Source organism: Zootoca vivipara, chromosome 7 (genome assembly GCF_965207765.1).
Source record: "Zootoca vivipara chromosome 7, rZooViv2.hap1.1, whole genome shotgun sequence".
NCBI lineage: Eukaryota > Metazoa > Chordata > Lepidosauria > Squamata > Lacertidae > Zootoca > Zootoca vivipara.
In genome coordinates this window covers 76,370,537-76,398,149 of record NC_142590.1, presented here as the reverse complement: position 1 = coordinate 76,398,149, position 27,613 = coordinate 76,370,537, and the positions used below count along the sequence as shown (strand labels likewise).

The following is a 27,613-nucleotide window of genomic DNA, read 5'->3' as shown; positions in this document are numbered from 1 at the left end:
GAATATCTGTAACCTTAAGCCTCCTAGGTACTCATACCACATATTAACAGCAGTGATTACACAACCCTAGACAAAATTTCAGCAAGATACAGTTCCTCCAGAATAATGTTACCTTTCACTAACCAATATTAAGACTCAGCTTTTCAGTGTTTAAAATATGAAATTGAAGAATTCCAGCAAGTCCCAAATGCAGCTGAACAGAACTGCTTAACAAGAAGCACCTGCATGGATTAAATCTGAGACATTTATTTTCCACTATATTTCATAGCAATGCATTTCCTGAAAGATGGGTGGGATGTTCAAGTATGACTGAGACACTAAAGAGTCAAGAATGCTATGAAGGTGCCTCTCCAAATACAATTCTAATGTTTGTCATGAATAGTGTTACGGTAAAGCTCAGGTGGAAAAGCAAATTAAGAAGTGCTGGGTATTACTGGGACTAATTGACAGTTTCTTTGCAGACAACTACAATTTATTCTACCATAGTAAGATATATATTGCTAGACAAATACTTTAAACAAGAGCTTATTTATTCACAATTCGGATAAAGTTTTTGAGACACAAAAGAAATACAAATGACAATAAACTGGAAAAAATAAGTGACAACATGAGTTTGCATCCAGTACTCTATACATTTTAAAATGATACCCAAACACTGCAGATGTGGAACTCCAATCAATCCCAAATGATAAACTCCTATTACTATTCCCTTTGAAAGCAAACTGGGAATGGGAAAGTCATTTGCTTCTTTACCTATGATCACATGAACGAAGTATCATTCAGCTTCTGTATCAAGCAGTTATTCATTGATGTGTTTTTTGAAGTAGCAACTCGCTTCACCGTGTCCGAGCTTTGTTTAGAACAGTCAATATCTTGATGCAACTTTGAAATTCTCCCATTCAAAATAAAGAGGTCAGAGCAATGTTACACTTGCAGCCTGTAAGTATCCTTGAAGAAACTTCAAAGCTTCTGCATTCAGGCTAGTACTCAGCATTGAGGTAACCTTTAAACACAACATAAGAGTGGCACTATTAATATGCATCTAAATTACAGAACTCTACTTTAACATATCAGCATGCAGGCATTCAGTAATGTTTCAACATTTAGGTTTCTCCAAATCCTAAAGCATTAATTGACTTGTGTGCATCTCAGCTTATACTTTCATATTACAGCTTCATTTGGCAATCGGCACTTAAGCTATTATTGCCTGCATCTACACACTCTGGTACCGTTGCTGCAAACATTGTGCAGCGCTAGCACAGCCGGAATCTGTTTCTAGTCAATAAGTACCAAGGGCACATGTAAAACTCCCTAGTCCCTCAAACCACGGGGGCGGGGACAGTATAATGCTGCCAGGACTGAGGGATGTTAACTTTGGATGCAAGGAAAGGGAAAAAGATGGAATCATGTATGTGGTTATCCAATTAGTCCAACCAGCATGAAGCTAGGTGGAATGTTATGAACACATCTCTTAACATGGAGCGGGAGGCCCTTCTACCTGGTGAGTTGGTGCTTGGAGCAATGCCACAACCAAGTAACCATCTAGTTGCTGACTAGGGTTTGACAAATTAAGCCATATCAGAAACAGATAATCTGAAAGTGAAGCACGCTTTAGAAATCACTCTTGCAGAAGACTGGCACCCTACTCCCCAACACATCTACAAAATCAGCACAACTGATTTCAACAGTGTGTGATTATGAGCACGTTCATTCAAGATAGCAGTCAAAAAAGGAATCTTCTGGTTTTGACACACGGAGTTTTCTAGGATAAGAGAAAAGACTCAGAAGAGACAAACGATTCCCCACATTCATATCACTACACACAGTAGATCACAGCCAGGCAATCTTACCCTGCCTGGACATGCAGTTGATAACTTGTGAAGAGACTGTGCGAGATGGATTTTAGGATTGTTCACAATTTGGCCCACTGGGTCGTGCTCTTTTTTCCCAGCAAAGGCAAGCTGGGAGAATGCAGTTTGGTACCCTGGCGTGTCTTCTATATCAATGAAGTGTTCTTCGTCAGGAAGGGTATCATCTTCAGGCAACTCAAAGAGACCAATGAGGGCCTGAAGAAGGGGTGTCCTATGGAGAAAACCTTTTATTTAATGGACTTATTAGCTGCTCATCGCAAAAGAATCTAAGCAATTTACAAAAATTAAAATCTTAAAGGCATAGCACAAAAACAATATGTTACAGCAAACCATTTCAAACCGCCCCAGAAAACAGCAAATTTTCAGCAGCAGAATATTCCTTAGACCAGGCATCCCCAAACTGCGACCCTCCAGATGTTTTGGCCTACAACTCCCATGATCCCTAGCTAACAGGACCAGTGGTCAGGGAAGATGGGAAATGTAGTCCAAAACATCTGGGGGGGGGGCGAAGTCTGGGGATGCCTGCCTTAGACAGAGGACGACCTGGATCCGGTTATCAAAGCCAGAGCAGAAATTGGCAATGGAATGGCACAAATGTTTAGAAAAACTGGAAAAAGCCTGTCCAGTCTCTGGTTGTTCCTCAATTTTGGATGGTGTCAAAGGAAAACAATGTACCGTATATTCCAGCGTATAAGATGACTGCGCGTATAAGACAACCCCCCGACTTTTGGGAAGATTTTCCTGGGTTAAAAAGTAGTCTTATACGCAGGAATATACAGTACTTGCTCTTGTTTCCATTATGCTCCATACATTTATTTGTTTTCCTTATAATTCATTTTTCCTCTACAATATAACCACTGCCTTGGTATAAATGCCACTGGAACTGTTCCTGCCAAATTAATTGATATTGTTATAATTTGGCTATTATTGGGGAAATATTGGAAAACGATTAACAAATTATTTGGAACAGTTCCTGCCGGGTGCACTTCCTATTGACAGCTGCACTCCAGCCCACCTTCTGCTCACACAAGCATTCAAGCTCTAGTCACTCCTGTTCCTGACTTGGCAATGTGGATTTTATTATTATTATTATTTGTCTAGAACAGGAGAACTTCTCTCTTATTAATACTTTTGCTCCCTGACTGAGGTGCAGGGGGAAACCACTTTCAAACGAGAAATATACAACCAAACCTATTGCTTTTCAAGTGCTAGAGGGGACAGTGAATGGTGGGTGCAAAACAAGCAGAGGGCTTAACTGCTGAGGTCTTCTCCACCGATACTGACCAGAAGCCCATATTAACAACACATAATGCGGTAACATATTCTGGTTACATATCATTAGTAAACTTCATTACTCTTAACTGTGCTAAATTGCATGTGATTCCTGACCTCACACAAGCATATTCTGCAAGGTTTCTATCCTTAAAACGCTGTCCCTAAACTGGTCTCCTGAATTCTTTTAGACACAGCAAGATTGAATTCTCACCCCTAAGTTGGAACTCTTATCCTCTTATTCCTAACAGCACAGCATGCTTTGGCCAGCACATTTTCAAATCTTTTTTGAAACAGGAATGGAAGCAATGGAGGGAGGGAGGGGCTAACAGAGAGACTTCCTTCCTTTGGCAAATATCTCTGTTGTAACTGTTTAAGCAAAAACTAGCATGTTGCCTGGGTAAGATAGAAATCTTTTTTTAAAGAGAAGAATTTCTTCTTCATCCTTAGAAGTTCTACCTTTTAATAATAAACTTTATCAAAGAAGTAATTGCACTTACCACAACTTTGTGTATTCTGTGTCCATCATAGGCGGGCATTCTGTTAGAATTTTTGTTATACCAACGGCACAGATTTTCTTTTCTACTTGCCCAGATACTTTCTGTATTTCCGGTATTATGATTTTCTCTAAAACCATTCCAAACATCCTGTTAAGTGCCAAAAGAAACCCATTTAATCTCGCATTATCCACCTAATGCACAGATATATAGAGAGGCTAGAGATCCACAGACTCAGAAATCTGACCACAAATCAGGCAGACCACTGAGCATTACCAAGGAAATGATGTGTTACGAGTTCCTGGCTTAATCAGTATACCACAAAAGAAGAGCATTAAGAGGGCTCAACATTTCTGACTGAACAGTGACATAGAAAAGGTGCCAAATCCAAAAAAAATCCAAATTATGAGGGCATACTTAAGAGTTTGCTCCTGAGCCTTCCTTTGCCATCTTGAATTAAAGCTGCAAGTGCAAACAAAGAATCTTCCTTTGCAGCCAAAGTAGTTATATTATTATTATTATTATTATTATTATTATTATTATTATTATTATTATTATTATACATACTACTACTACTACCACCATTACTTTGGTATGAGCTTTTGTGTGCATGCACACGAAAGCTCATACCAAAATGTAAACTTAGTTGGTCTTTAGGTGCTACTGAAGGAATTTTCTTATTTTGCTTCGACTCAGACCAACACGGCTACCTACCTGTAACTACCACCATTACTGTTATTATTACTATTATTATTACTATTAATTAAATTTGTATGCCACCCTATACCCTTAGATCTAAGGGCAGTTAGTTCACAACATAAACAACTTTTTAAAAGGGTGATTGCTCCTCTGCAGTTTGCCACCTTCAATTAAAGCACATAACTGTCAGGCCCTTATTGCAAGATGGCACCAACTTAATTATGAAGTCTAGTCACTTGTGAGGGGATCAATTGTTTTTGCTGCCCTAGGCTTCGCTGGGAGGAAGGGTGGGATATGAATTTAATAAACAAATAAATTATACATTTTCATATTCACTTCCAGCTCCGATGCCTTCTCCCTGGGAAACAGAATGATACCTGAAAATACAGCTATCAATTTATCCCTAGCATAGCCTGGTGCAGTCAGTGTGGTGTAGTGGCTGCAGAACTGAATTAGACCCCCTGTAATACCAGGGTTCGAATCCCCATTTGGCCATGAAGCTCACTGGGTGGCCTTGGGCCAATCACCCCCTCCCAGCCTAACCTACTTCACAGGGTTGTTGTGAGAATAAAATGAGGAGCAGGAGAACTGACATGAAAGGCGGGATAGAAATGTAATAGTAAGAAACAGAAAGAAAATGTTTGTTGTTGTTTTTTAAAAGATACTAACTTTGGCTGTATACTGTCAAATATTTCTTGAAGTGCTATTGCTCCGTATCTTACACAATACAAGTTGATAAAGACTAAGAAACCTATTAAAAGAAGAAGAATGAATCAGAAGCTGTAAAAGAGCATGTATAACAGTATTAATATGTGTCTCTCTCTTCTATAAAATCAGTGAATAAGCATCTGTATCTTTCCTGCTATCTGTCGACAAAACTTCTTTGCTGGTTTCACAGGGTCTCTAGGACCCACCTGTTATGCAGAGGGACCAACTCTACCACAAATTCCCTTCAACCCAGCCCTTATACTAGTTAGGCACAAAGTTCAAGCTTCAATGAATATTCCTCTCTTTGCTTCCAAATCCTGTTACTTTGACCAATATGCCCTTTATTGCCATCTTTGAAATCAAATCAAAAGACAAGTGATGATTGTTCTGATCCAAAGCATACCAAGCCACTCAGTGCAGAGTTCTTCCCCAAATCATTCAGCCATAAAACAAATAGCTTACTTTTGATAAATTTTGTTGTTTTGGAATTCTGAAGTCTTTGGAATAACAGGATAAAAATTTGTTTCCTGTACTGATCAATGGATTCACTAGAAAGACAAAAAGATGTTGAAATTGGTTAATTAATCCAGTAAAAGCCAGGGATTCCCAACAAAATTTTCTCGAGGATCCCTCATCGAGCCGCTATTGTGACAAGGACCCCCATTAATTCCTAATCCTAAAATTAAAAAGTGAGAGCCAAATTAAGAGTCTTTTTATATTTTATATTTATACGTTTTTTACAGTTACAACAGAGTACTCCATCAGTATACAGTTAGTTTTAATTTTCAGTTCTTAATGAGATGAGTTAAATCTGTCCTTTGAGTCCATTATTTCTGAAATATTAGGTTCCAAACTTGAAACTTTCACTCTGAAATCCGACCGCATGTCGAGCCGATTCCTATATTTGTTTTTCATGAAACGCATGGAAGAAAATGCTTGCTTTGTTTACAAACACTACTGTTTTGCAAAGAGGCAGCGCGTGCCAGGGAGGAGGGAGGGGAATGGAGAAGACAGGGTACCTGCGCAGTAGAGCACAAATGAAGCCGACGCACGCAAAGCATCTTGGGGAGGTGAGCGTTAGTAGAATGTGCGCGCTGCCTCTTTGCAAAACAGTAGTGTTTGTAAAGCGCCACCTAACGGCATACAGCAGAACTACTGCTTTTATCTAATTCTAGTTTTGCGCTAGACTCTGCTCATGCAGAAAGCGGCCAAAACATAAATTCTGTTATCATACGAAATATATTTAATATTTTTTTTATTCTAATAGCATCTTGCGGACCCCTCTGGCATAGCTCACGGACCCCCAGGGGTCCGCGGACCACCTGTTGGGAACCACTGCAGTAAGCCATTTGAGTGTACTATTTCTTAACTTTCTTTTGGCATGTTTTGAGTACATGCGATGGGAGATCTACAATAATGCAAACAGATAGCAGCAAAATTACTTGAATTTGGTATGTTCATACTCACGGGGGCATATGTTCTATAATACTGTTGAGAAGGTAGAATCCTTGATGGTCATTAAGTTTAGAGGCAATAAGTTTCTGGAACACACCCAATAGTCCAGGCTGTAAATTAAGGAAAACACAAAGTTTTGCATTGGCGTCCACAGCCACAGCAGGCGCTGCAACCTTCCAACAGCTTGACCTCACCTCCAAAGGCGCACTCCTCCGTTGTCTCCTGAGACAGACTGATGTCAGCAAATTATTAACAGTATAATGATCTGGCAGCTACAAAATCTACTCAGAATGGAATTATGATGTAATGGACTACCAGAGCAAAACAATCAATGAGTCTGGGAACTGATTTAACTCTGCCTGGTTAAACTTGCCTAGCAGTGGGGTAAAAAACTGAGTTCAAGAATTTCAGATCATAGCTGGGTATTCAGCAGTGCTAGGATAGATTGAATGCACTACTGAAAAGTATTGTTTTCATGGGAAAGAAGTGTCTAGCTCCTCTAATAATTTTATGGCTTATGTAAATAGCTTGCATGGCTTGGAAACAACAGGGAAAATACATAGCCATTCATTCTCTGTAAGTGACAAATGCCTAACATTAAGTGCAGATTAAGAATTTAAATCCTGCAGGATCAGACCTAACTAGTCCCACATTCTGTTCCCAGATTGGCTACCCAGATCCCTATGGGAAGCCCATAAGAGGACATGAGCAAACCAGCACTCTCCAACAGACTGGAAGGGCTGCTTTTGAGGGTTGACATCTTTATGAGAATTCTAAACGGAACCCCAGCCTGTAATCTCTTCAGTCTGCAAAAATCTGAAGAGTCAGTAAATCTCTCACACAGAATGGAAGTGGTTCTGAGGGCTAAAGGGGAGCCGCAGGTGGATTTCATTTCCTTCTCTGAATGAAAGGACCATTTCCATTTGTGGAGGGGCAAATCTGAATCCATTCCAACATGAGAAGAAACTTGCTCAAGATAATACATTCAAAACGTGTCATTTTCTACAATAAAGCATCTTTGAATTCTGCCTTCTAGGATAGCAGTTTGGTGCAGACTTTTTCCCTTAGTGATAGCCAAGAGTCTAATAAAGTTTTGTAACTTCACAAGCCAACTTTAATTAACAACTTGGATTTCCAATAATTCATTCTTTCTGATATCTACTAACACAGGAGAGGGTCTCCAACCTCTTTTTTATGAAACACACACACTTTTAGAAATCAAGCAATGCAATCAGTGTATACATACAATTTTGTCAGCTGCGGCGTTTGCTATCGTGCTGGCACCTTTCTCCAAGTAGGCCTGAAGGAGTCTCACCAAAGGGGGGATGTTTCCTGACCTCTCCCACAAGACTGGCTGAAGCAGATGTGGAAATAAGGCCATATACGACGATGGGATGTCATTTTTATGCATTTCCAGAAGCAGAGACATCACTTGAAACACATATGGAATGAATTCTGTTGAAAGGGGAAGACAGTTTATAAGTGACAGAAGGGTGTATTCATGTGTGTAAATATGCTGATGCCTATAATCCAAAGGAGCATTTTGCGATTTTGAGCGGGTTGTGAACTCTCAGCCTAACCTACCTCTGCAGAGAATGAGACAACACCATTTATAGCACCCTGAGGTTCTTGGAGGAATGGTGGGCTAATAACATTAACTCAATGAATATAACTACGCAAACTAAGTTTTTTCTTCATTTGGCTTACTTTATTTGGCTTACTTATTTATGACGATAAGAAGATATGGGTGATCATGTGTATATCTGCTGAATATAAAAAGGTGTTAATAGGTATATTTTCAATTAGATAACTAAATAATGGCTACCTGAAACTGTAGACACTGCCTATACCATATTTCAAAGAAGCCAGATAATGTTTTATTTATACCTTGCACATCATTCTGCAAAATCTCTGTGAACACCATAAACAAAGCATCTTCAAAGCTTCCAATGGCAGTGGGGTTTGCTTTGCAAGTTATCCTTATTGACAAGCAAATTGATTCAAACATGTAATGATTAAAGTGAGGCTTGCTTGGATTCTAAAAAGGAAAAGGGAAACAGAAGACGTCAATACTACAAAGTCACTGATAAGATTCTTACTTAAACTAAAAAATAAGGAAGTTGCTTTCAGTGCAACTATCATTACCTAAAACACGAGAATTCTAGTCACACTATAGGAAAGCAAACAGTTAACCTCTGACATGGGCCTCCTCCAATCTCCAATCAGGTCAAAATCTGCAAATTGCCATATTTAGCCTGTATCTGGCTAGAATCTCCTCTTGAATTCCCAAGGCCTCCTTAGGTCTCAACACGCTTCTAACTACCAAGTTACTTTTCACCGTATAGATTAAGAAAAATCACATGACAAGCTTAAATGCTTCCATGCGAGTTCCAATCACAATTTTAACTTGCATGGGAATTACATGAAAACACAGCGAAAACTTAATTACTTTGACGTTTATTAACCATTTATTTTATTCAGCAGACATGCTTTTCTTTACACACTTATTTCTTTTGTCTTGCTTTTATATGTACCGTACATTTGTTCTGTTGTGTTCAGTGGAATCTCCTAATGTGCTTCTACAAAAATTCAATAGAATTCTTTTAAAAAGCGGATAGAGAGTTATAGAAGTAAGAGTAAACCTAAGGTTAAAATAAAGTTGTATTCAATAGCTGTTGTCCATAAACATGAGCCCAGAGCAGCCTTGTGTGCGCAGATCCACTGTGTGCCCAGTGGATCTTGGGATCATGGTGAGTACCCCCACCACCACCATACATAATTTGGTTCCCTAACAAGGATGCAAGCAAGCTTTATTTTTTAAATTGGCGAGGAATTATGTCGACACAAGTGACCAAAAAATGAACCTGTAAATCAAGTTGAGAAAAGGGGAACAGAAGAAAGCAATAATATCCTCTTTTTTACCTTACTGACAGCAAGCAGTTTCTGTGTGAGTTGAGTGATGAGAGAAGGGATGTAGGGAATTATGGCTTCCTGAAGTAGGGAAAAGCTTCTCATGATAGCTGGAAATTCAGAAATTTATATTACTGAATGCAGAAACGACAGCAACATTAAGCTTAACATTACATTTTTTCCCTTGCATGAAAATACTAGTTCTCGTAGGATGCATCCAAGATAAGAACTTGTTTATTAAGTTTTATATAGGCACATAGCACCGCATTCAAAAATACTAATGGGAGAGTCTCTAATATAAGAAAAGTGGTTTAAATTTGAGGTAACTATTTGGACTAATAAATGTAGCCTCCTACCTTTCATAATATACTCATTTTCTGATGACCCTGGAAGTGTCAGTGCTTTGAAGAGGTTTGTTAGTAGCATTTCTGTACAAGGTGCCATCTCTGCAGCTGTAATCCTGTAGAGGAAAAGAGTGTTTGATTTTTGCCAATGTTTTTCCAATGACTCATTAAGATCCTCTTCTTTGGAGAGTCCTACCAATCATGAATGGAGACCAGAGGGAATGCGACAATGTATGAAATCCTAGAGTGTAACAGTGCAAGGGGCAGAGAGATGGAGAAGGCCAAACCATTTTCAAGTGCCTCTGGAGCACAGTCAACTTGGAAATCAGCTAAAAACTCTGGTTTTAGAAAACTCAAGAACCAGCATAATAAATACATGTGTGTGGTATTATCAATTTAGGATTCTCCAAATACAGTGAGGGATATAACCAGAGCGGCAAGAAATCAATGAATAGATGAGCGTAACATATATACCTGAACATAAACTTACAGTGTAGTGTTGTTCGCTCCTTTCATTGTAAATAACCTTTCAAGGGCATGGGCTGCGTAAGTATGAACTACAATGCTTTCTGCTTGAAGATGATTGATTAGGAGAGGAATAGACACCAATAGTTGTTCTTTGGGTACCTACAAAATAGACACATAGGTAAAAATGCTTTAGAAGCAAGTACCAAGCAGTTTTGGAAGAAATAGGTCAGAAACATTGGACTGAAACATTCCACCTGTTATCACAATCTTTTGGACATTGCAACTGTTATATAAGCAGACCACTATGACTTTCCAGCATGAGGTGTACATACATTGTGCAGCCATACATGTATTAAGCTTTTTAAAATTACTGTGCATATTCTATTAAACCAAGATCATGGGTCAAGTAAGAGTTCCTAGCCACAGCAATTCAATGTGGGTGGGGGAATCTGTAGGGGAAGAACTGCCAGCAGCAACAGCAGACACCGTGTGTGTGTTGGGTGTGAGGGAGGAAAAAGAAGCACAGCAGCTCTAGAGTCAGCAATTTCCCCCTCCCTTGTTAGGGAAGCAGGAGATCTTTGAAGCCTATGGGCCCCCAAGCCTCTCTTGATGTGCCCCTAACATGTCCCTTTTTTCCTCCTTAATGCCAAATCACTGATATTAGAGGAGGGACAGTCATGGAGGCTGCTGCAGCCACAACAAAGAGGTTTCCAGGAGGCCACAGAAATCCCATGGTCCCCAGGATGCTGTCCTATGGACCTTTGGAATGTTTTGCATATTAGAAGATTGCATAGCTGAAGATTTTAAAAGATGTCACACACACAAAAACAGGAGCAGTTTCTGTACCTGTTCTAAGAAACATAGTATGAAATTAGAGAATCTTCCCCAAATCAATTATGAACTATTCTCTGGATTCCAGGGAAAGGGTTTTTTCATCTGTATACTGTAACTTTTTCAGAATTGGAGGTTTTAAAATGGGGGGTGGGGTACCCTAAAATAATTTATGTTATTTTCCAGAAGTATTGATACCACATTGTGAAACAATTAGTACAGTTCTAGCTACACCATTTACAGTATTTTGCCCCCCCCCAATAGTCTATCAAACAACTTCAGCTGGATGTTAAGAACTCAGAATGATGATACAACTTACTTGGTTCCTGAAAATCATGATGTACTTGATACCATCAGCCTTAAGCACGGGAAACTCATTCACTGCCAAAAAGTTAATACTAGTTACTTAAGCGGTTACCATATAGACAAAATTAGATATATAACAGAAGTCCAACGTCCCTCAAATTTCACAGCATATTTCCACAATTTATCAACAGAATAAAGATTCCCACTGACAGTCTCAAGCTTAAGGAGAGATAAGATTGCAGAATGACACACACAAAAAATGCTCTTCACTTGGCTCTCCTGTGTTCTGTCCCCATTCCCATTACCCACCCAACTTCAAAAAAATAACTCCAACCATCCTCAATTTCTGGACCCACATTTAGAACACAGGAAGCCGTCATCGACTATGTCAGAACACTGGTCCATCTTGACAAAGACTGACCACTCAAACAGTGGGGAACCTCAGGTCCTGGCACTGTACACAAGCCACACCCCCTCCCCAGCTTTTCCCTCTCCCCCTGGCTGGAATATGCCCTTGAACTCCGATAACGGCTCTTGCTTGCCTGCATGAAGGACAGAGAGGAGTGTGAGAGCATGCACACAAACTAGTTTATTGTTTAAAGGCAAAATCTGCATTCATTGCTCTGCCCACTTTTGTCTTTGGCCCTGCCCACCACTAGCATGTGGCCCCTGGAAGGTTGCTTTGATAATCTTCAGCTGATAAGGGCTCTGCACCCCAGGCCACTCTGAGTGGCAGAGGTTTTCCAGGATCTTGGACAGTTTGCCCACCGACACCAGATGTGCATCTACAAAAATATAATATACAAGGCATCCACTAAAAACTGATAAGAAATTAAAGAGATCTTATGACTATTTTAGTTATCTATGCCCATGTCTTCCCTGCATGTCACAACAACACAGATCCAAAATTATTCCCATGTTCATTTACATTTATTGGTATTACAGATATTTAATATAGAATACCATTAGGAGACTTCAGGTCCGGTAGAATGTGATTCACAAAGAATTCCGTCAGGTTTACAAGTTCATTGGCTTGTGTTATTCCATGCTAGGATGGAAAAAAATGTGATAAAATAATCATAAACAATATTAATTGCTAGACTGGTTTATAGAAGCTCCCATTTACACACTAATGAAGTTCGCATGTGAATGATATCTGGCAATTTCTGTAACCATTCATTGTATATGGTCAAAGAGGTCAAAGAGAATAACAATTACCAGACCTTTAGAAGGCATCTCAAGGCAGCCCTGTTTAGGGAAGCTTTTAATGTTTGATGGATTTCTGTATTTTAATATTTTGTTGGAAGCCGCCCAGAGTAGCTGGGGGAACCCGGCCAGGTGGGCGGGGTATAAATAATAAATTATTATTATATTATTATTATATATACTTTGGCTTCAAGCATTGGATTGTGAATGGGAGAAGGAATGAATACTCTTATAATCTAATTATAGGATACTAGGTTAGTCTATTTCAGATATCTAATATAGTTATGAAAGGTAGGTTAACCACAATACATTTTATGCCATGTCTTGTAAAATGTCAAAAACACAACTTTGATAGAAACAGCCTATACTGCAAACATAATAATAGTCCTGAAAAAAGCTAATTCTCAATATGCTCATGATTGTTATGTCAAACCCATACTATTTAGGTTTTTACTGTAGAGGTGCTCTAAATCTGTGAAGTAATGTAATCAGTACTTCTAATTTCAATTGTTGGTAAAATGGAAATGTCCCATTCGAACAGAGCAGCACATGGTTATCTCCAAAACACCAAAAATTATAAAGCTGGGCCCCAGTTCAGAAGCTTTATTTTCCATATGTCCCACCTCTTATATTTACATCAAGTGCTGAAGTCCCCACACCAACATTTTGCCAAGCCTAGAAGAGATTTTTAAACCATGGCAATCCAATCCTTGAACACTTATATTAGCATACTTCCAGGAAGGCATGCGTGGGAATGCAACAAAACTGGAAGCAGTGACTGCAGAGGTTGTTCCCAGGGCAAATACCAAATTTTGCTCATGGGTTGACCTATGCTATATAAACTATTCTGAAGTCAATTTTATATACGGTATCTAAAAGTCTGTGGGTCATAAACATGTCATTACTGATTAACACTACTACAAAAAATGCTCTTCCAAGGGTGCTTAGTATTAAATAATGATTCTTCTTACCAAGGAAAAGGGTCTGGATGGGTATTCAACTTATAGTACCCTGTGCTTACAGTCAAATGCCAACAAGTACCTTTTGTGTCTGAGCTTTCGATGCCAGAGACGTTACAAGGTAAATAGCAGCATCTTTATGCTTCCAGTTGACAGATGGATTCTTTGCATATTCCTGCAGCATAGAGTTAACGTAACCAGAAAAGATCCCAGTAACAGGTCCTTCAAAAAACTTGCACAACCCTCTTACAAGATCACAGGCTGCTCTGCGTCTGGTATCAATATCTGCAAGGCAGAGATAAAAAATAAGATGCATCATGGGTTATATTAAAACAATGTTTCTTCATTTTGAAGCTCTGCTTGCAAAACGGCTAAATTGGATTCACCCTACTGTGTTACAGGCACAGAGCAATTTGCTAAAATAGGCTTCTACTCCTCTATTAATATTCATAAAAAATCACGCTAGTGGTATTAAAGAATGCAGAATTATAAAATCTGCCAAAATATTGATTCTCATGAATATAAATGAAAGCAAAAACTGCAGGGCCATAGCATCAAAACACAAGTAAAATAACATTCAGAAGAATTTGGGGACAACTTAAAGGATAGTTTAGGATCCTATAAAACCTATCCTGACACAGTCAGCAATTTAAATTCACATGGGGAACAAAAGGTTCACTAAAAATAATTGCTCCCTGCAGCATGTGCCCCTTAAAGGGTCAGAAGAAACTCTCAGCCCCACAGAGTTTAATGGGTTTTAAATTCCAAGTGTGCACATATATAACTGAAGCCTTTGAGTAAGAAGTATGTGAAGCACTCAACCGAAATACATCTGCTTCTATAGTACTCAATAGAAACAGACTATACATTAGAAGAGAGGGTGTGAAAAGCTACAAGAAGAGAATTCTGGCTGGGGTAAAAAAGAACTTCATGTAGAACTGTTTGGGGGTAACTCAGGAGTGGAGGCTGAGCTTTCAGTAGAAGGTTGTAGGCAATCTGATGTGGTGCTAGTCCTCCTAGTGTTGCAGTAATACACCAGCAACTACTAAAAAGTAAGACAAAAACAAGTAACCCTTAGAGCAAGCAAAATTGCTTTAAGGCTTGTCAGATGAACCCCCACCCCCAATAGCCAACAAATGTGCTCATCCATGGAATTCACAGGACAAGCGCAAAAAAGTACAGCATTACATATTTGAATCCCAAAGGGCAGAAGTATTTTAACCCTATTACGACTGCATGCCTATTCAAGGGAAGACAATTAACACATGTATACATGTCAACACTTCAGAAAACTGCATCAGTTCTCAAATGCCATTATACACCCAGTATAGAACTGCTTACCAGATCCTTCCAAATCTCTTCTGATATATTCTTCAGAATTATCTTCAAAGGCTTCTTCATCAGCAGCTGCAGAAAAGCCGTCCACAAACAAGGATCAGCCATGATATACAAACTACATTTATTTTAATATAACATACGCTTGTAAATAACTTTAAATCACCTATTATTGGGCTCTATTTTATGAAGTTACCATGATCAAGGCAATGGGAGTTCGTGAACCATCAGTATTTTAAATGAGAGTAGTAAATAAAGTTCTCATCTAGAATACTCAGGCCAGGGTCCAAATTACATTGTGGAACTATTTTCATAAAGCCATGCACGGTGTTTACTCCCCCTTTAAATAGCAACCATGCACCACACTGCACAGCAAATTAGTTTTGAAACAGAGAGATTTCCAAGAGCAGCAGCAATGCTCTTCAAATCCTGATCACAACCAATAAATATCTTTGTATGACAAAATATTGAAGATAGCTTGGAGCAGCTGGGGATTTTCACCGTTGGGCTGCTTCAGACATAAAGCCAAATCTTTAACAACAAGCTTTGAAGCAGCCTCTCCTTAGACATGATGATTCCCTGACTTCTTTCATCATTTGAGGCGAACTACGATTTACCATTTCATCTGAACTGCCAAAATTATAGTTTGTACTTCGCCCAGCAAACTAAGACTGGAAATCAGTTTGAGATACCGACTGATTTCTGGAGTACAAAAACTTTATTTGGCATTATGTATGAACCACTTCATGACAGAGACAGGGGGAAATCCAATTAATGTAAAAGCAGTGTACTACACTCAGATTAAACTAAGCTAGAAGCACTGGTGGAAGAGGAATTCAACTCTTCCAAATTGATGAGTTACTTCAGTCACTCATGATGGGATAGGGTGCCTGTGCTCCTCTGGATACTGCTGGAATCCCAACTCCCATCAGCCCCGCCCAGCGTGACCAATGGTCAGGAATAGTGGGAGTTGCAGTCCAACAACAGCTGGAGTGACAAAGGTTCCCCAACTCTGACGGACATACATATTACATATCTATTTAAGGGAAGTGCTGTTCTGAGAGTGCAGAACAGAAAACCATGCTTTTCAAAACCATGCTGCAAACCTCTTGAACGCAAATGGCCACAAATACAGCCCATGACTTGGCTACTGTGCCAGTTCTAAAGCCCTCATTGTTAAAAAAACTCAATTTTTGCTTTCCTGGAAAATTTTAATCAAGATTTTTAAGAAGGGAAATATTTACCTCTAAATTCCATGTTGGGAACAATGACTTTTTCACAAATACTTGTCAGTGTATTCTGGTCTTCAAACAGGTGCTTATAATGGGGCCTCTCACAAACAGAAGCTAGAAACTGGATGGCGTTGCTTACCAACTGTGGGGGGGAAACACAAAATGAGCATAATCTGAAGAAGACCTAAAAAAGGTTCATTCATTTCAAGCTGGATGGAAAAGAGTCACTTACCAAATCATATTTAACTTCTTGCCCTGTTGTGACTAATAAATTCCAGATTGCTGTGACAAAACGGGGCAGGTAAGGTTGAAATTCTTCATCATATTTTTGGGCGTACAAGGCTGCATTGTCACAAATTTGGGATTTCAAAAGCTCTAACAGACCAGCCTCTTCTTCATCCTGGCAACAAAAAAGAAGCACCACCAACGTATTTGGAAAATGTAGTCTCCTACTACTCCTGACATCTGCCAAAGCAGCAAGTAAAGTAAATGAAAGGAGGGGATTTGGAAGGCAGGATGGTCAGGAGGCTCAGGGGATGAAAACGGGACAATGACACATGCCTAAGGGCATCACCTAGGATACAAGTCCCAACTGGGTTCCAAAATCAGCCAAGCAATTCCCCATGTCTTGAAAAAGTAGTTTGTGTTGCCCAAATCCCAAATCCTAGTCTGGCTGGAGTAATGTTCCCAATCACTAACAGAAAGAGAGGTCAGTTTAACTACCGTATTTTTCGCTCCATAGGACACACCTGACCATAGGACGCATCTAGTTTTTTAGAGGAGGAAAACAATAATTTTTTTTTTTGCTTTCTTGAATTGTCCTAGGCATAGCAGCCAACTCCTAGAGGCCTAGGTGCCTTTGCCCCCCCTTTAAATATTTCAGGAAGCTTCTTTTGCAAAGGGGGAAAGCTTCATTTTTTTAAGGATCAGCTCAAAGTTGTGCATCTTTTTTGCAAATGGGAAAAGCCTCCTTTGGGGGGGGTCAGCTTACAGTTGTGCATCTTTTTTGCAAAGGGGAAAAGCTCCATTTTTTAGGATCAGCTCAAAGTTGTTGAGTTTCCTTGCAAAGGGAAAAATTCCTGTTTTTATGGGGTTCAACTCACAGTTCTGCAGCTTCTCTAGGAAAGGAAAGGGACCCATTTCTACAGTTTCCAGACAGACCATCTAATCAGCCAGTCACATGTCCTTGGGAAACAAACAGCCTCCCTCTGCAGACAACAATTGAGGCCTGGGCAAGGGGCCTGGGCGGGGCCAGGAAGGGAGCTAGCGTCTCTTATCTCCCTCCCCGATCTCTTGCAATCAGCTGCTGAGTGGGCTCCTTTCAACACTCTCCCTCTTTTAGCCTTTAGCTCTTTCTAAAAAAAACCACACAATCTGCCTTTTGCCCCTGGGCAATTCGGCTCCAGGGATCATGCATTTGCTCCATAAGACACACAGACATTCCTCTTACTTTTTAGGAGGAAAAAAGTGCATCTTATGAAGCAAAAAATACGGTAATGTTCATCTGGCGGCAGGCATGGTAGTATTTCCCTCTAAAGCCAATTTCTCATTTCCGAGTTATGACATATGAACATGACAAGAGAATTACCACTATCAACATATGGACCCAGTGCTATGGTCTGTTATACAAAGGGACAAATTTTTTTATTTGGAAAAATTCCCATCTACCTTTAATCTTTCCTATACAGTACTGACTCCACAATTTCCCTCCAAGAGAATGTCAAAAATCAGAATTACTTGAGCTACTGCAATTTCAGTGTCCTGTTCGGAACTCAGAAAAAGCTTCTTTTTTGCAGCTCAAGCGGAGTCCTGAATTCACTTTCCCATTGAACAGAATTTTTAAAAAAAGGTTTTATTGCCAGAGTAGAGGAAACTGTGGCCCTCCAAATTTTGTTGACTCCATCAACCTCCGCCAACATGACAGGGATGATGAGAGTTTTAGTCTAGCAACATTTGGAGGGCGGCAACTTCTCTATCTCACATTTAGGTTGCTACTTACATCTGTCTGTAACAGTTTGTTATCCAAAGTTAGAAGATTATGGAAATTCATCATCCAGGTTTCCATGTTATCTTCAAAAAATTCAGGAAGATCCTACAAAATTGAGAAGTGGATCCGTATTTTAATTATTTTTCTATTAGGCAATTGCTTATTTAAGAAGCATACTTTCCTGTCAGTGGTACCTCTACTTACGAATAACTCTACTTACGAATGTTTCTACTTACGAATGGAGCTCCGTCCGCCATCTTGAATGCGGTTTAGATAGGATTTTTTCTACTTACGAATTTTTAGATAGGGTTGCTTCTACTTACGAATTTTTTCTCCCAATGCATTCCTATGGGATTCGACTTACAATTTTTTTTGACTTACAAATGTGCGTTCGGAACGCATTAAATTCGTAAGTAGAGGTACCACTGTATTTCGGCAAGCAACCTGCTCAAAGAACCACAGAACCACCACATTACTTATTTAAAAAACAAGAGAATATATGAAACATTAATTTTCAACTGCTAAAGGAAATCCAAAGCCCAAGAGACACAAACCAAGTCAATTTCTCTGTAACTTTTGAGCTGTGTGACAACCAGCCTGCTTTAGGGCTTGACAGTGCTTCAAGGCAATGAACTGCAGTCTATTGTGCTCACCTAGGGCTCCTGGAATTAAGGGTCATTGTGGACCACATTAGTTACAGATGCATGTAAGCCCTGCTTCTTTATTTACTGGCCTACCATTATGCCCATGAAGAGTAAAAACAAAAAACACCTGCCTTTCCTTAATTAAACTTAAGTAGGTTTATTATCTCTAAATTTGAGAAGTTCTGTCTGTCAACAGCTACCATTCATTCTGTTCTTTTGCCTCCTGACACAACCTTTGATCAAACCCAATCTTACCAGAAAAAATCAGTGCCAAATCCAAATCTGAAAAGCCAAGCTTGTTATACAAAAAGGTTACATGCCCATTTCTTTAGATTTGTTAAAGGTCTAACAAATAACTTATCCTAGCACACTTATGGAGCACTGACATTTGGCCAGATACTTCCATTTTTAAACACGCCAGCATCTCCAAAACCCATCAAGAATTTTGGCTAGCAGCACCGAGGTTTTTAATCATGCAGCTATCCATCAGTGAAATTGCTCCTATACAGAAAGCTGCTTGCAGGATCAGAACTATCCACTAGAAGAGTATGTAAAAGATGGCTTACCTGAAAATTTAAACTGTAGAACAGCTTAGCAATCAGAATCAGAGAAGAGAAGAGGACTTTCAAAGCACTGACATCATTTGCATGAGTACTACAAAGCTCAATTGTGGCCTGGAAAAGAACAATTTTAATCGCAATCACCAACAAAATCTACTCAGACACTTGCCACTTCTGTGAAACCTCACTGATGCCACAAATTCATGTCTCTCATCCAAATTCAACTAAATGTAATTTCTCATTTCTATTAAAAGCACAATATATGTACAAAACCAGATAAGCTAAAAATCAATAAAATATAAAAGCAACAAAACAAAAAGGCACAGCCTAAAAAAGAGAGGTCTGAACACCAGTAGCATTGTTTTAATAAATTGATTTAGCATCAATTATTGCAGTTATTAATAAACAGCATATTATAGGGTGCTAACACATCCTCTTTAAGAAGGGACAGAGAAGGCATGGAAGATTATAGTTCAAATTTTATCTTCCTCACCTTATATATCTGACTATCGCAGCAGCTGCTAGGACAGAAGTAGAAACCTCATAATAAGCAACATAAAATGCTTTATGTTGGCTGTGAAGTTAAAAAAATACTGCAAAACACATTACACAGAAGGTATATAAATCAATTCCAGATTTCAAATACAACATTGTACCTTAAAGAGATTTGTCAAGGGAAGTGCGAAAGCATCAAGAACAAGTTTGATCTCTGTCCACAGTTCATTTGATTTAAACTCATGACGATACCTGATGAATGAATGAAAATCAGAGCTATTTAATTTGTGTGATCATTTCCTATAGATTTGAAAACTAGAGCCAAGCAAAAGAAAGAAGTTAGCACTTGAAAGGCATTACTGCTAGAACAGAGTGCTTTTACTTTCAAAACAGAACTTGGAAATTCATGGCCCTCACCCACTACCTTTTGAATAAAGAATGTGCTGTACGAAGAACTCCATTAATAACATGGAAATCTCCACTCTGAAAGCGATTCACCATCTCCGTTAGCAGATCAGGCCATTTCTGAGGGAAGTCTTCTCTACCAATTATGCTGATAGCATCACTTAACTAGGACAGAGAGAGACAGAAACATTATGTAGATATTTGCATGGAGATAAACAACCACCTTACAGTTAACTCAAGACAGGATTTCTACATGTTAAGTATGCAAATACCAGTGACAAAAGCAGGTCCATGTGTACCTCCCTTTCTGCAATGTCTAGCACATCTTATTCATGACACCACAACTTTTTCCCCTTCCCCACCCCCCTGTCAATGGCAGCAAGATGGGGCAGTGGACCATGTGAAATCATGACACTGGTACAAGATGCTATGGAGGGAGAATTGCATGTACAGCTACCATTTTCAGCGGCACTCACATTCTGTGTCCTGGCTCATTTTGCCTTAAAAATATGCCACTTTTACTTTAAGGGTGGTATCCAATTAAATAGATCCACTAGGGCAAGGACTTTTGGCTGTGCAAATGAAATTCCTCTCTGTCTCTTCTCCCTGTCTCCCCCCCCCAACCTTTCAAATCTTTTCTGGGGGTTCCCTCGACCATCTACAGCAAACTGGGGAGATGCATGGCAGGCAAGGAAAGAGAGGACGTTTCAGAGCAGAAGCAAAAGTTATTCCACTAGTGGCCCTATTTAGTTGCCTTCTACCCACTCACCCTGGATATCAAACTAGAACAAGACACTGCATATGAGAAATTCAGCTGGCATACTGGGGTAGTTTCACACACTGCCTAACAATTTTGTGGCTTTTAAAAATCTGTCCAAATGTTCTCATAGGATTTCCACCCACGTCTTCAATAGCACATCTGTAATTACATGGTTTATCTTCACCACATCAGCTATGTTTGCTAAAATTGAGAAGGGGAAAACCCAACACTTTAGAAATGTTAATGCAGATTTCATCTTATTTCCAATAAAAAACTTTATAGCAGCTTCCCTTCTTTACATATAATATGAATAGTAGTAATACATATTAATAATACCACTACAAATCGGAACAAACTTATCCTTCAGATTTCACACTTCCCTGAATTTTGCAATACAATTCTCAACTCAAACAACATACCAAAATGCACCCAAAATCACTTATTTTAGGGTAAAATATGTTTAGAAATGTATAAATTGACATAAAAATAAAATTTAATATGTATTTAAAAACCAATTTTTATACTGATTTCCCCCCAAGTTATAAACAGACTTGTGAACCAACATGCATGAAATTGACACAAACCAGAAACAAAGCAACTAATCAGCCCTTAGATGTATCTATTGCTTCTCACATTAAAACAAAATTTCATATATTAACACAATCAGTCTCCCAGCACAAAACAATTCCCTGTTGAAATAAGCAGAATTCTGTTTGTTTTCTTCATTGTCGCCTCACCTGTTTTTGAATTTGTTCTGGACTGCTAAGCATTAGGTGTACTATGTTGGCTTTGATGGCTATCCTGTCGGCTTCACATATTTTGTTCGGTTCATCTTCAATCTAGGAACAAAATGTTAGTTGAGCTAGTATCATAACATCTCGAAACACATGCATTTTTGCAGCAAGTGTATTGGTTGAGTTGTAATCTTTCAGGAAAAAGTGAACTCTACACATTTATTCTGAAATATGTTGGGCCCAGCAAATATTTTCCTGTGTATAATGCCAATCAGACAAACAATAGACTACAACCAGTTGCATCACAACAGCTCAGCTGCAAACACTACATACTGGCATGTGGATGCATCAGGCGAAATGGGTGGAATTTGCTGACACCAGGAAGCAGAGTTCCATTTCGTGCTCTTCCATCTGAAATGAACTGGTCACCACATCAATGTCCTCCATCATCAAACTAAACAGCAACTGCAGGGGTTGCCATGGTGCAGCATCCACTGCCTGCTTATAGCCTCCCCACTCCACCCCCGCTGCTTCAGTTATCATCTTCACAGGTTCAAATGGTCCATGAGAAAGGAGCTACTTTCCCAATTCCTGACTTTGTGCCAATAACTGTAGCTGTAAAATTATAGTTTTCCAAATTTATGATTTAACCATTTATATGAAGTTATTTTTTAACATTTTTAACCCATAGATGAGAAATCACCTGAAGAGTCACTGAGTACAAGTCCTTAAAGCAGATTCTGGAACATCCTTAAAATATTAACCTCAAAGTGGACCATTTGATTTAGCTGTGATTAAGTGTCCGAATTTCCTGTTGCAATGAATTAGTATCAATAGTTGGAAGATCTGAACCAGATACAGTTCAAAGTTATAAAAATTAAAATACCAATTCGAATGAAAGTAACCAAATCAGAACAGGGTAACATGGTAGGAAGTATAATAAATTGATTCAACTGTTCACCAGTGAGAACCATTTCTCATCAAGAGCACTGTACTGTCTCAAAAATCCTGATTGCGAGATTTTTCTTTCCACAGCTCATTTGCAGAAGATAGTAACAACAAGGCATTTCTAAAGTTTTCTGCAAAAGCCAAGTTCAAGCACCACCATCCATACCTTTCTCAAGTTATTTGTAGGTGCCACAGAACTTGTGGAAGGGAGGAGACAATGAAGGACACCAATAAAAGATTGGCTAGTAAAGCAAGCCCAAATGTGTGGATCCTTGCAACTAGCAAAGCAACCAAGGAAACTATTAACCTGGAATTTCAGATACAAAACCACTATTTCCCTCAGTAGCATACCACAATACCAAATCTGATGTCTATAATCATCCTGCAACATCTTAGTTCACAGGTGTTCCCATTACTTTATTCATAACCACTTACTTTACAAGAAAACACACTATCGTAGTACAATTGTAATAATCAAAATACCTACAATTCTCCAGTTCCTTTTAATGTAATTCTTGAATGTGACAGAGGCACACACTTTGATGACATTATCTTGGGACTTCTCCAGTAGTGTTAAAAGTAGCAGTGGGTAATTCTGGTTTCCTTCAACCGACTCAAGGAATTTTTCCGCTGTAAAGCATTTAAATATCATGAATTTAGCAAAAAAGGTTAGCTATTCCACGGTCTAACTCCAAACATTTAACACCATTTAATACAAAACCAAGCTGATATTTAGCATGATACAGTGAAGAAATGGCTATTAATGGATGGTATCCTACTAAGCCACACTTAGGGTTGTTGCTGTTTAGTCGTTTCCGACTCTTCGTGACCCCATGGACCAGAGCACGCCAGGCACTCCTGTCTTCCACTGCCTCCCTTCAAGAACACTGTCCAACCATCTCATCCTCTGTCGCCCCCTTCTCCTTGTGCCCTCAATCTTTCTCAACATCTCCATTTACTTTAGTCACAACCAGCTTGTTCAATACTATTACTGTTACTTGACCTACGCAGAGTATGACTTAGTTGGATGTCGCCTAATATTTCTATGACAGTACTTGTAACCCCACCATTATTAAACAGCTGCAATATGACAACTGCAAATCATTTTAGAAGCAGATCAGGAAGCTGCTCTTAAATTCTGTATCTTCACAATTTCTGAAAAAGTAGCCCAGTTTGGACTGTCATCTTAACCTAAATGTTATGACTGTGAAAAGCAAGGAGACAAAAAATATTCAGCCTCTCCCCTTCATTTTACTGAAAAACTTTGGCTCATATAGTATTTTGAAGGTTTTCCAGAAATGCAGAGTGCACAGCAAGAATCAGTACTGGAAGACCCAATTTAACTGATGGGAAGTAATTTAATGAAATATTATGCATTTTGTAAAATTTAACAGTTGAACACCAATATTATATATATTTACTTATTTATATTTTGCAGTGTTAATAAACTGTTTTGGATTCAAAGAACCACATAATAAGTTCCACACAGCCAACAGAGGTTTAGACTTAATTTATCTGAACAGCTAATAAATAGAGATGTGCAAAATACACATTTCCCCCTCCTCTAGTCTTATTGAAATTAGTTTGTTTTTTCTTGAGATTTCCATAGTTACTTTGCCTAAGCAGGACCCCCTGAATTCACATTTACTATCCCGAGTAAGACTGTGGGTATAATCAAGATAAGTAAGTCATGCCTAATGAAGCCAAAGGGACGTGAAGTGCTTAAACAGTTCACTTCAACATCAAATCTGATTTCAGATTTCAATGCATCCTACTCTCTTTGCATCATGCCCAATCACCTCAAAGGCAGATTTCAGAATGGAACCATGGACAGTTAAAAATGACTCAGAAAGTATTCACTGATCCGTCATGCAGTTTTGATTGCAGCAAGATTAAAGCCAACTTGCAATGAATAATCAGTAACCTGAATGCAATACAAAAAGCATGCAGATTGACCCTTTAACCTTTTTTAAAAGAACGTATGTCCAACTGTCACATGAGGTTTCCAGGTGTCAGCAATCCCACCCACACAAATGATCTGCATTTAAAGTAACAGAAAGTAAAGAGGTCTCATTTTGACACATACTGATTTCAGCCAGCCTGCTCCTTCAGATAAGAACAACATATTGAGGGGGGGGGGGAAATCAAGCAGTTTTCTTTTTCATTAAAGAATGTTGTTCCAACAGTTTGAAAAACCATGTTCTGCGCCATTACCATTGATTCTGAAACACCCAGAAAATGGCTAAACAGATCTTTTAATATTTTTGGTCAAACTATCACTAGACACCATTCAATGCAGGCTCAAATTTCATATTTTTAAACTGTTTACCAGGACGCCTTATGGCAGGATCAGGATCAAGAGTCTTCTTTAAGTATTCTGTCAAAGTCTGCAAATTGGCATCACTCAGTTCCATAACTGCAGAACCTAAAAATTTAACAAAATTTTCTATAAAAATCAGAAACAAGAACAAGAGTCATAAGCAAAGTTTCTGTATATTGCTACTTGTTTTTGAGCCACCTGTTGTACTTGTTTCCCTTGCCTTCTGAAAAATCTCTCTGGAAAGTCAAGGAACCCTTTGGAACAACCACTAGAAGAAGTAAAACCCCTACAGGCATGTATGAAAACTTCTAGGTGCACACATGCAGTTCTTTAGTTTTAGATAAGTTACATACAACATACAGTACTTGACCATCACACAAAATCAGGAACCAAAGTGATCGTTCGCACACATGTACACACAATTATTGACAAGTGATTTTAACACCGAGAGGCTTCTGGAAACAAGAATTTCCTCTCCTGCACAACTGGGTCATTATACTCTCATTCCTCTTCTGAAACTCTGGAACTAACAGCCCCAGTTGGAATATTGAACTCTCCTCCTGAATTCTAGACTGATCACTGATCCACTGAGAACCATGGGACCAAGAATAACCAGTTGAGCAAAGTGGAGGGCACATCATGTGTGAATGCATGGATCTGATGGATAATGCAAGAAATGATGAACATGGCTAACTCAATACATGGTCTGTTAGAGGCACAAGGGCGATAATTCAGGCAACCAAGGGTGACTCTCCAGCGTCTCTTCCATGGATCGTGCTTTATGGTTTACTGACAAGCTTGAACACTAGTGGTAAAAACACAGAATCTTCCATATAGTGCAGGGGCTGTTAGACTCCACTCACTGTAACAGTTACGTTTTGCTGAAAAAGCTACTAAGGTACTGTCCAACTGGGACATAATTAGTTACTGCCTATAGAGGAAGTGTCAAAAGCATCCACTTGTTGCAGTTGCATGGCTTAGTTTGACCTAGTTTCCACACAGGCTGCTTGATACTGTGAAGGCTATGATGTGTGTTTTCACTCCAGACCCATCATGACAGATGAAAACTTCCAGCGACAATTACAAACATTTTCCTGGAGAAGGTCCACCCACTGCTTAAGAAACCATTGTTGTATAAGGAGGATCCAGCTGCTGTTAACTCAGTTTCACTGATACAAAATGCTACTGCACATCACCTAAATAATACTGGGAGATATAAACATATTCTATTTCATACCATTTACATTGATTACCTAAAATAAAAAAATTCTTTCAGTAGCACCTTAAAGACCAACTAAGTTTTTATTTTGGTATGAGCTTTCGTGTGCATGCACACTTCTTCAGATACCTGAAGAAGTGTGCATGCACACGAAAGCTCATACCAAAATAAAAACTTAGTTGGTCTTTAAGGTGCTACTGAAGGAATTTTTTTATTTTACTTCGATCCAGACCAACACGGCTACCTACCTGTAACCATTGATTACCTAGATTGCTTCCAAACTTAAGGCAAAAGTAAGCTTTACAAATTTCAAATCTTGCCTTTGCTGTGAGTTCATGAAGTGGCCATTATTCTCTCTCAACCTCTAATTTGCAATGCGGAAATAATATGCCATGCAAAACTACCACAAACGTTCACGGAAATCCTTTGAAATGTAACATTCCATGCAAGCACCCAAGAATCACCTCTGAACACGTGCAGAGTGGCTTTCCCTCGCCACTGAACACCCGCAAGTCTGGTTAGGAAACACCCTATTTCCGCATAAGCCTGAGACCCATCACATCTTTCTAGACCTGCCACCAGCGCAGTAACTAACATGCATGCTTACTCTGAAGTCAGCCCAGCTCTATTCAGTGGGGCTCATGCCCAGGAAAAGGACGCACAGGATTGCAGCACAAGCCTTGCTTGGCACCCGCTCATTACACCCAGGGAACCAGGAGCTACAAATCCCGCCCCCTCCGCAGCATGTGGCAGTCCCGTGGCCTCCGGGCTGAGTCCGCGAGGAGAGAGGCTTGGCCTTAATACGATGAAGGGGGAAATCGCAACGGAGCGGGGGAGAGACAGCGATGGAAAGTATATTCGGATCACACCACCTCGTTATTTCGCCCACCGGAGTGGCAGCTGCGGAGGCCTATCAGCAGGGCGCTTTCGTCACGGGCTCGGCTCAAGGACCAACGGGGGGCGCGCGCAGACCAGAAGGGGCGGGCCGAGGCAGACGCAGCATGCTCAGATGCGCCCCCTCCCTCGGCTGGGCCCACAAGCCGAGAGCCACCCAAGGGCCGGATAAGGCGGACCGCGGCCGCCTCCCTTCGTGGCTCCGCCGTCTCCCCGCTGCCCGACTCAGGTCTCCGGACCCCCGCCGCTCAGGCGCCCGGCCTCACCTGACGGACCCCTTGAGACAGCACGACTAGCAACGACGGCGGCGACAGCAACTCCTCCTACGGCTCTAGCCTCGCTTCACATTCAAACCTCGGCGAGAGGGCGCGGCGGCGACGTGGTGACCGAATTACGCAGGACCCCGAGCAGCCTCCTCCCCCCCCCCTCGCCGGGCACCAATGAGCGCCCCCCTTCTCGAAAGGCCCCAGCCAATCCCGAACACGAGCCAGCCCAGTCCGGGCGGGCCAATGGGCTTCGCCCTGCTCAGCGGTTTCCCACAAAGCACCGCGGCT

The 27,613-nt window shown here is 39.9% G+C and overlaps 1 protein-coding gene across 3 annotated transcripts; it reads right to left on the bottom strand.

The window, feature by feature from the left end:
* Window positions 1-509: 509 nt before the first annotated feature.
* On the bottom strand, window positions 510-27,586 carry CSE1L (chromosome segregation 1 like). Of its 3 annotated transcripts, none has more exons than XM_035123771.3 (25): window positions 27,326-27,586; window positions 24,956-25,051; window positions 23,114-23,256; window positions 21,682-21,783; window positions 20,204-20,349; window positions 19,941-20,031; window positions 19,291-19,398; window positions 18,093-18,185; window positions 16,326-16,493; window positions 16,106-16,235; window positions 14,868-14,933; window positions 13,609-13,811; window positions 12,325-12,409; window positions 11,375-11,436; window positions 10,247-10,383; window positions 9,769-9,872; window positions 9,425-9,522; window positions 8,390-8,540; window positions 7,749-7,957; window positions 6,515-6,612; window positions 5,510-5,595; window positions 5,009-5,090; window positions 3,644-3,790; window positions 1,851-2,082; window positions 510-1,003 (listed from the first exon to the last, which is right to left on the bottom strand). In XM_035123771.3, exons 2-25 carry the CDS (start codon window positions 25,038-25,040, stop codon window positions 914-916), a joined length of 2,916 nt encoding a protein of 971 aa, XP_034979662.1. In that variant the 5' UTR covers window positions 25,041-25,051; window positions 27,326-27,586; the 3' UTR covers window positions 510-913. The 3 variants fall into 3 exon arrangements, with proteins under 3 accessions (XP_034979662.1, XP_034979661.1, XP_034979660.1); XM_035123770.3 differs by having other exon boundaries at window positions 27,038-27,422; XM_035123769.3 differs by lacking the exon at window positions 27,326-27,586 and adding an exon at window positions 26,773-27,052.
* Window positions 27,587-27,613: the final 27 nt, after the last annotated feature.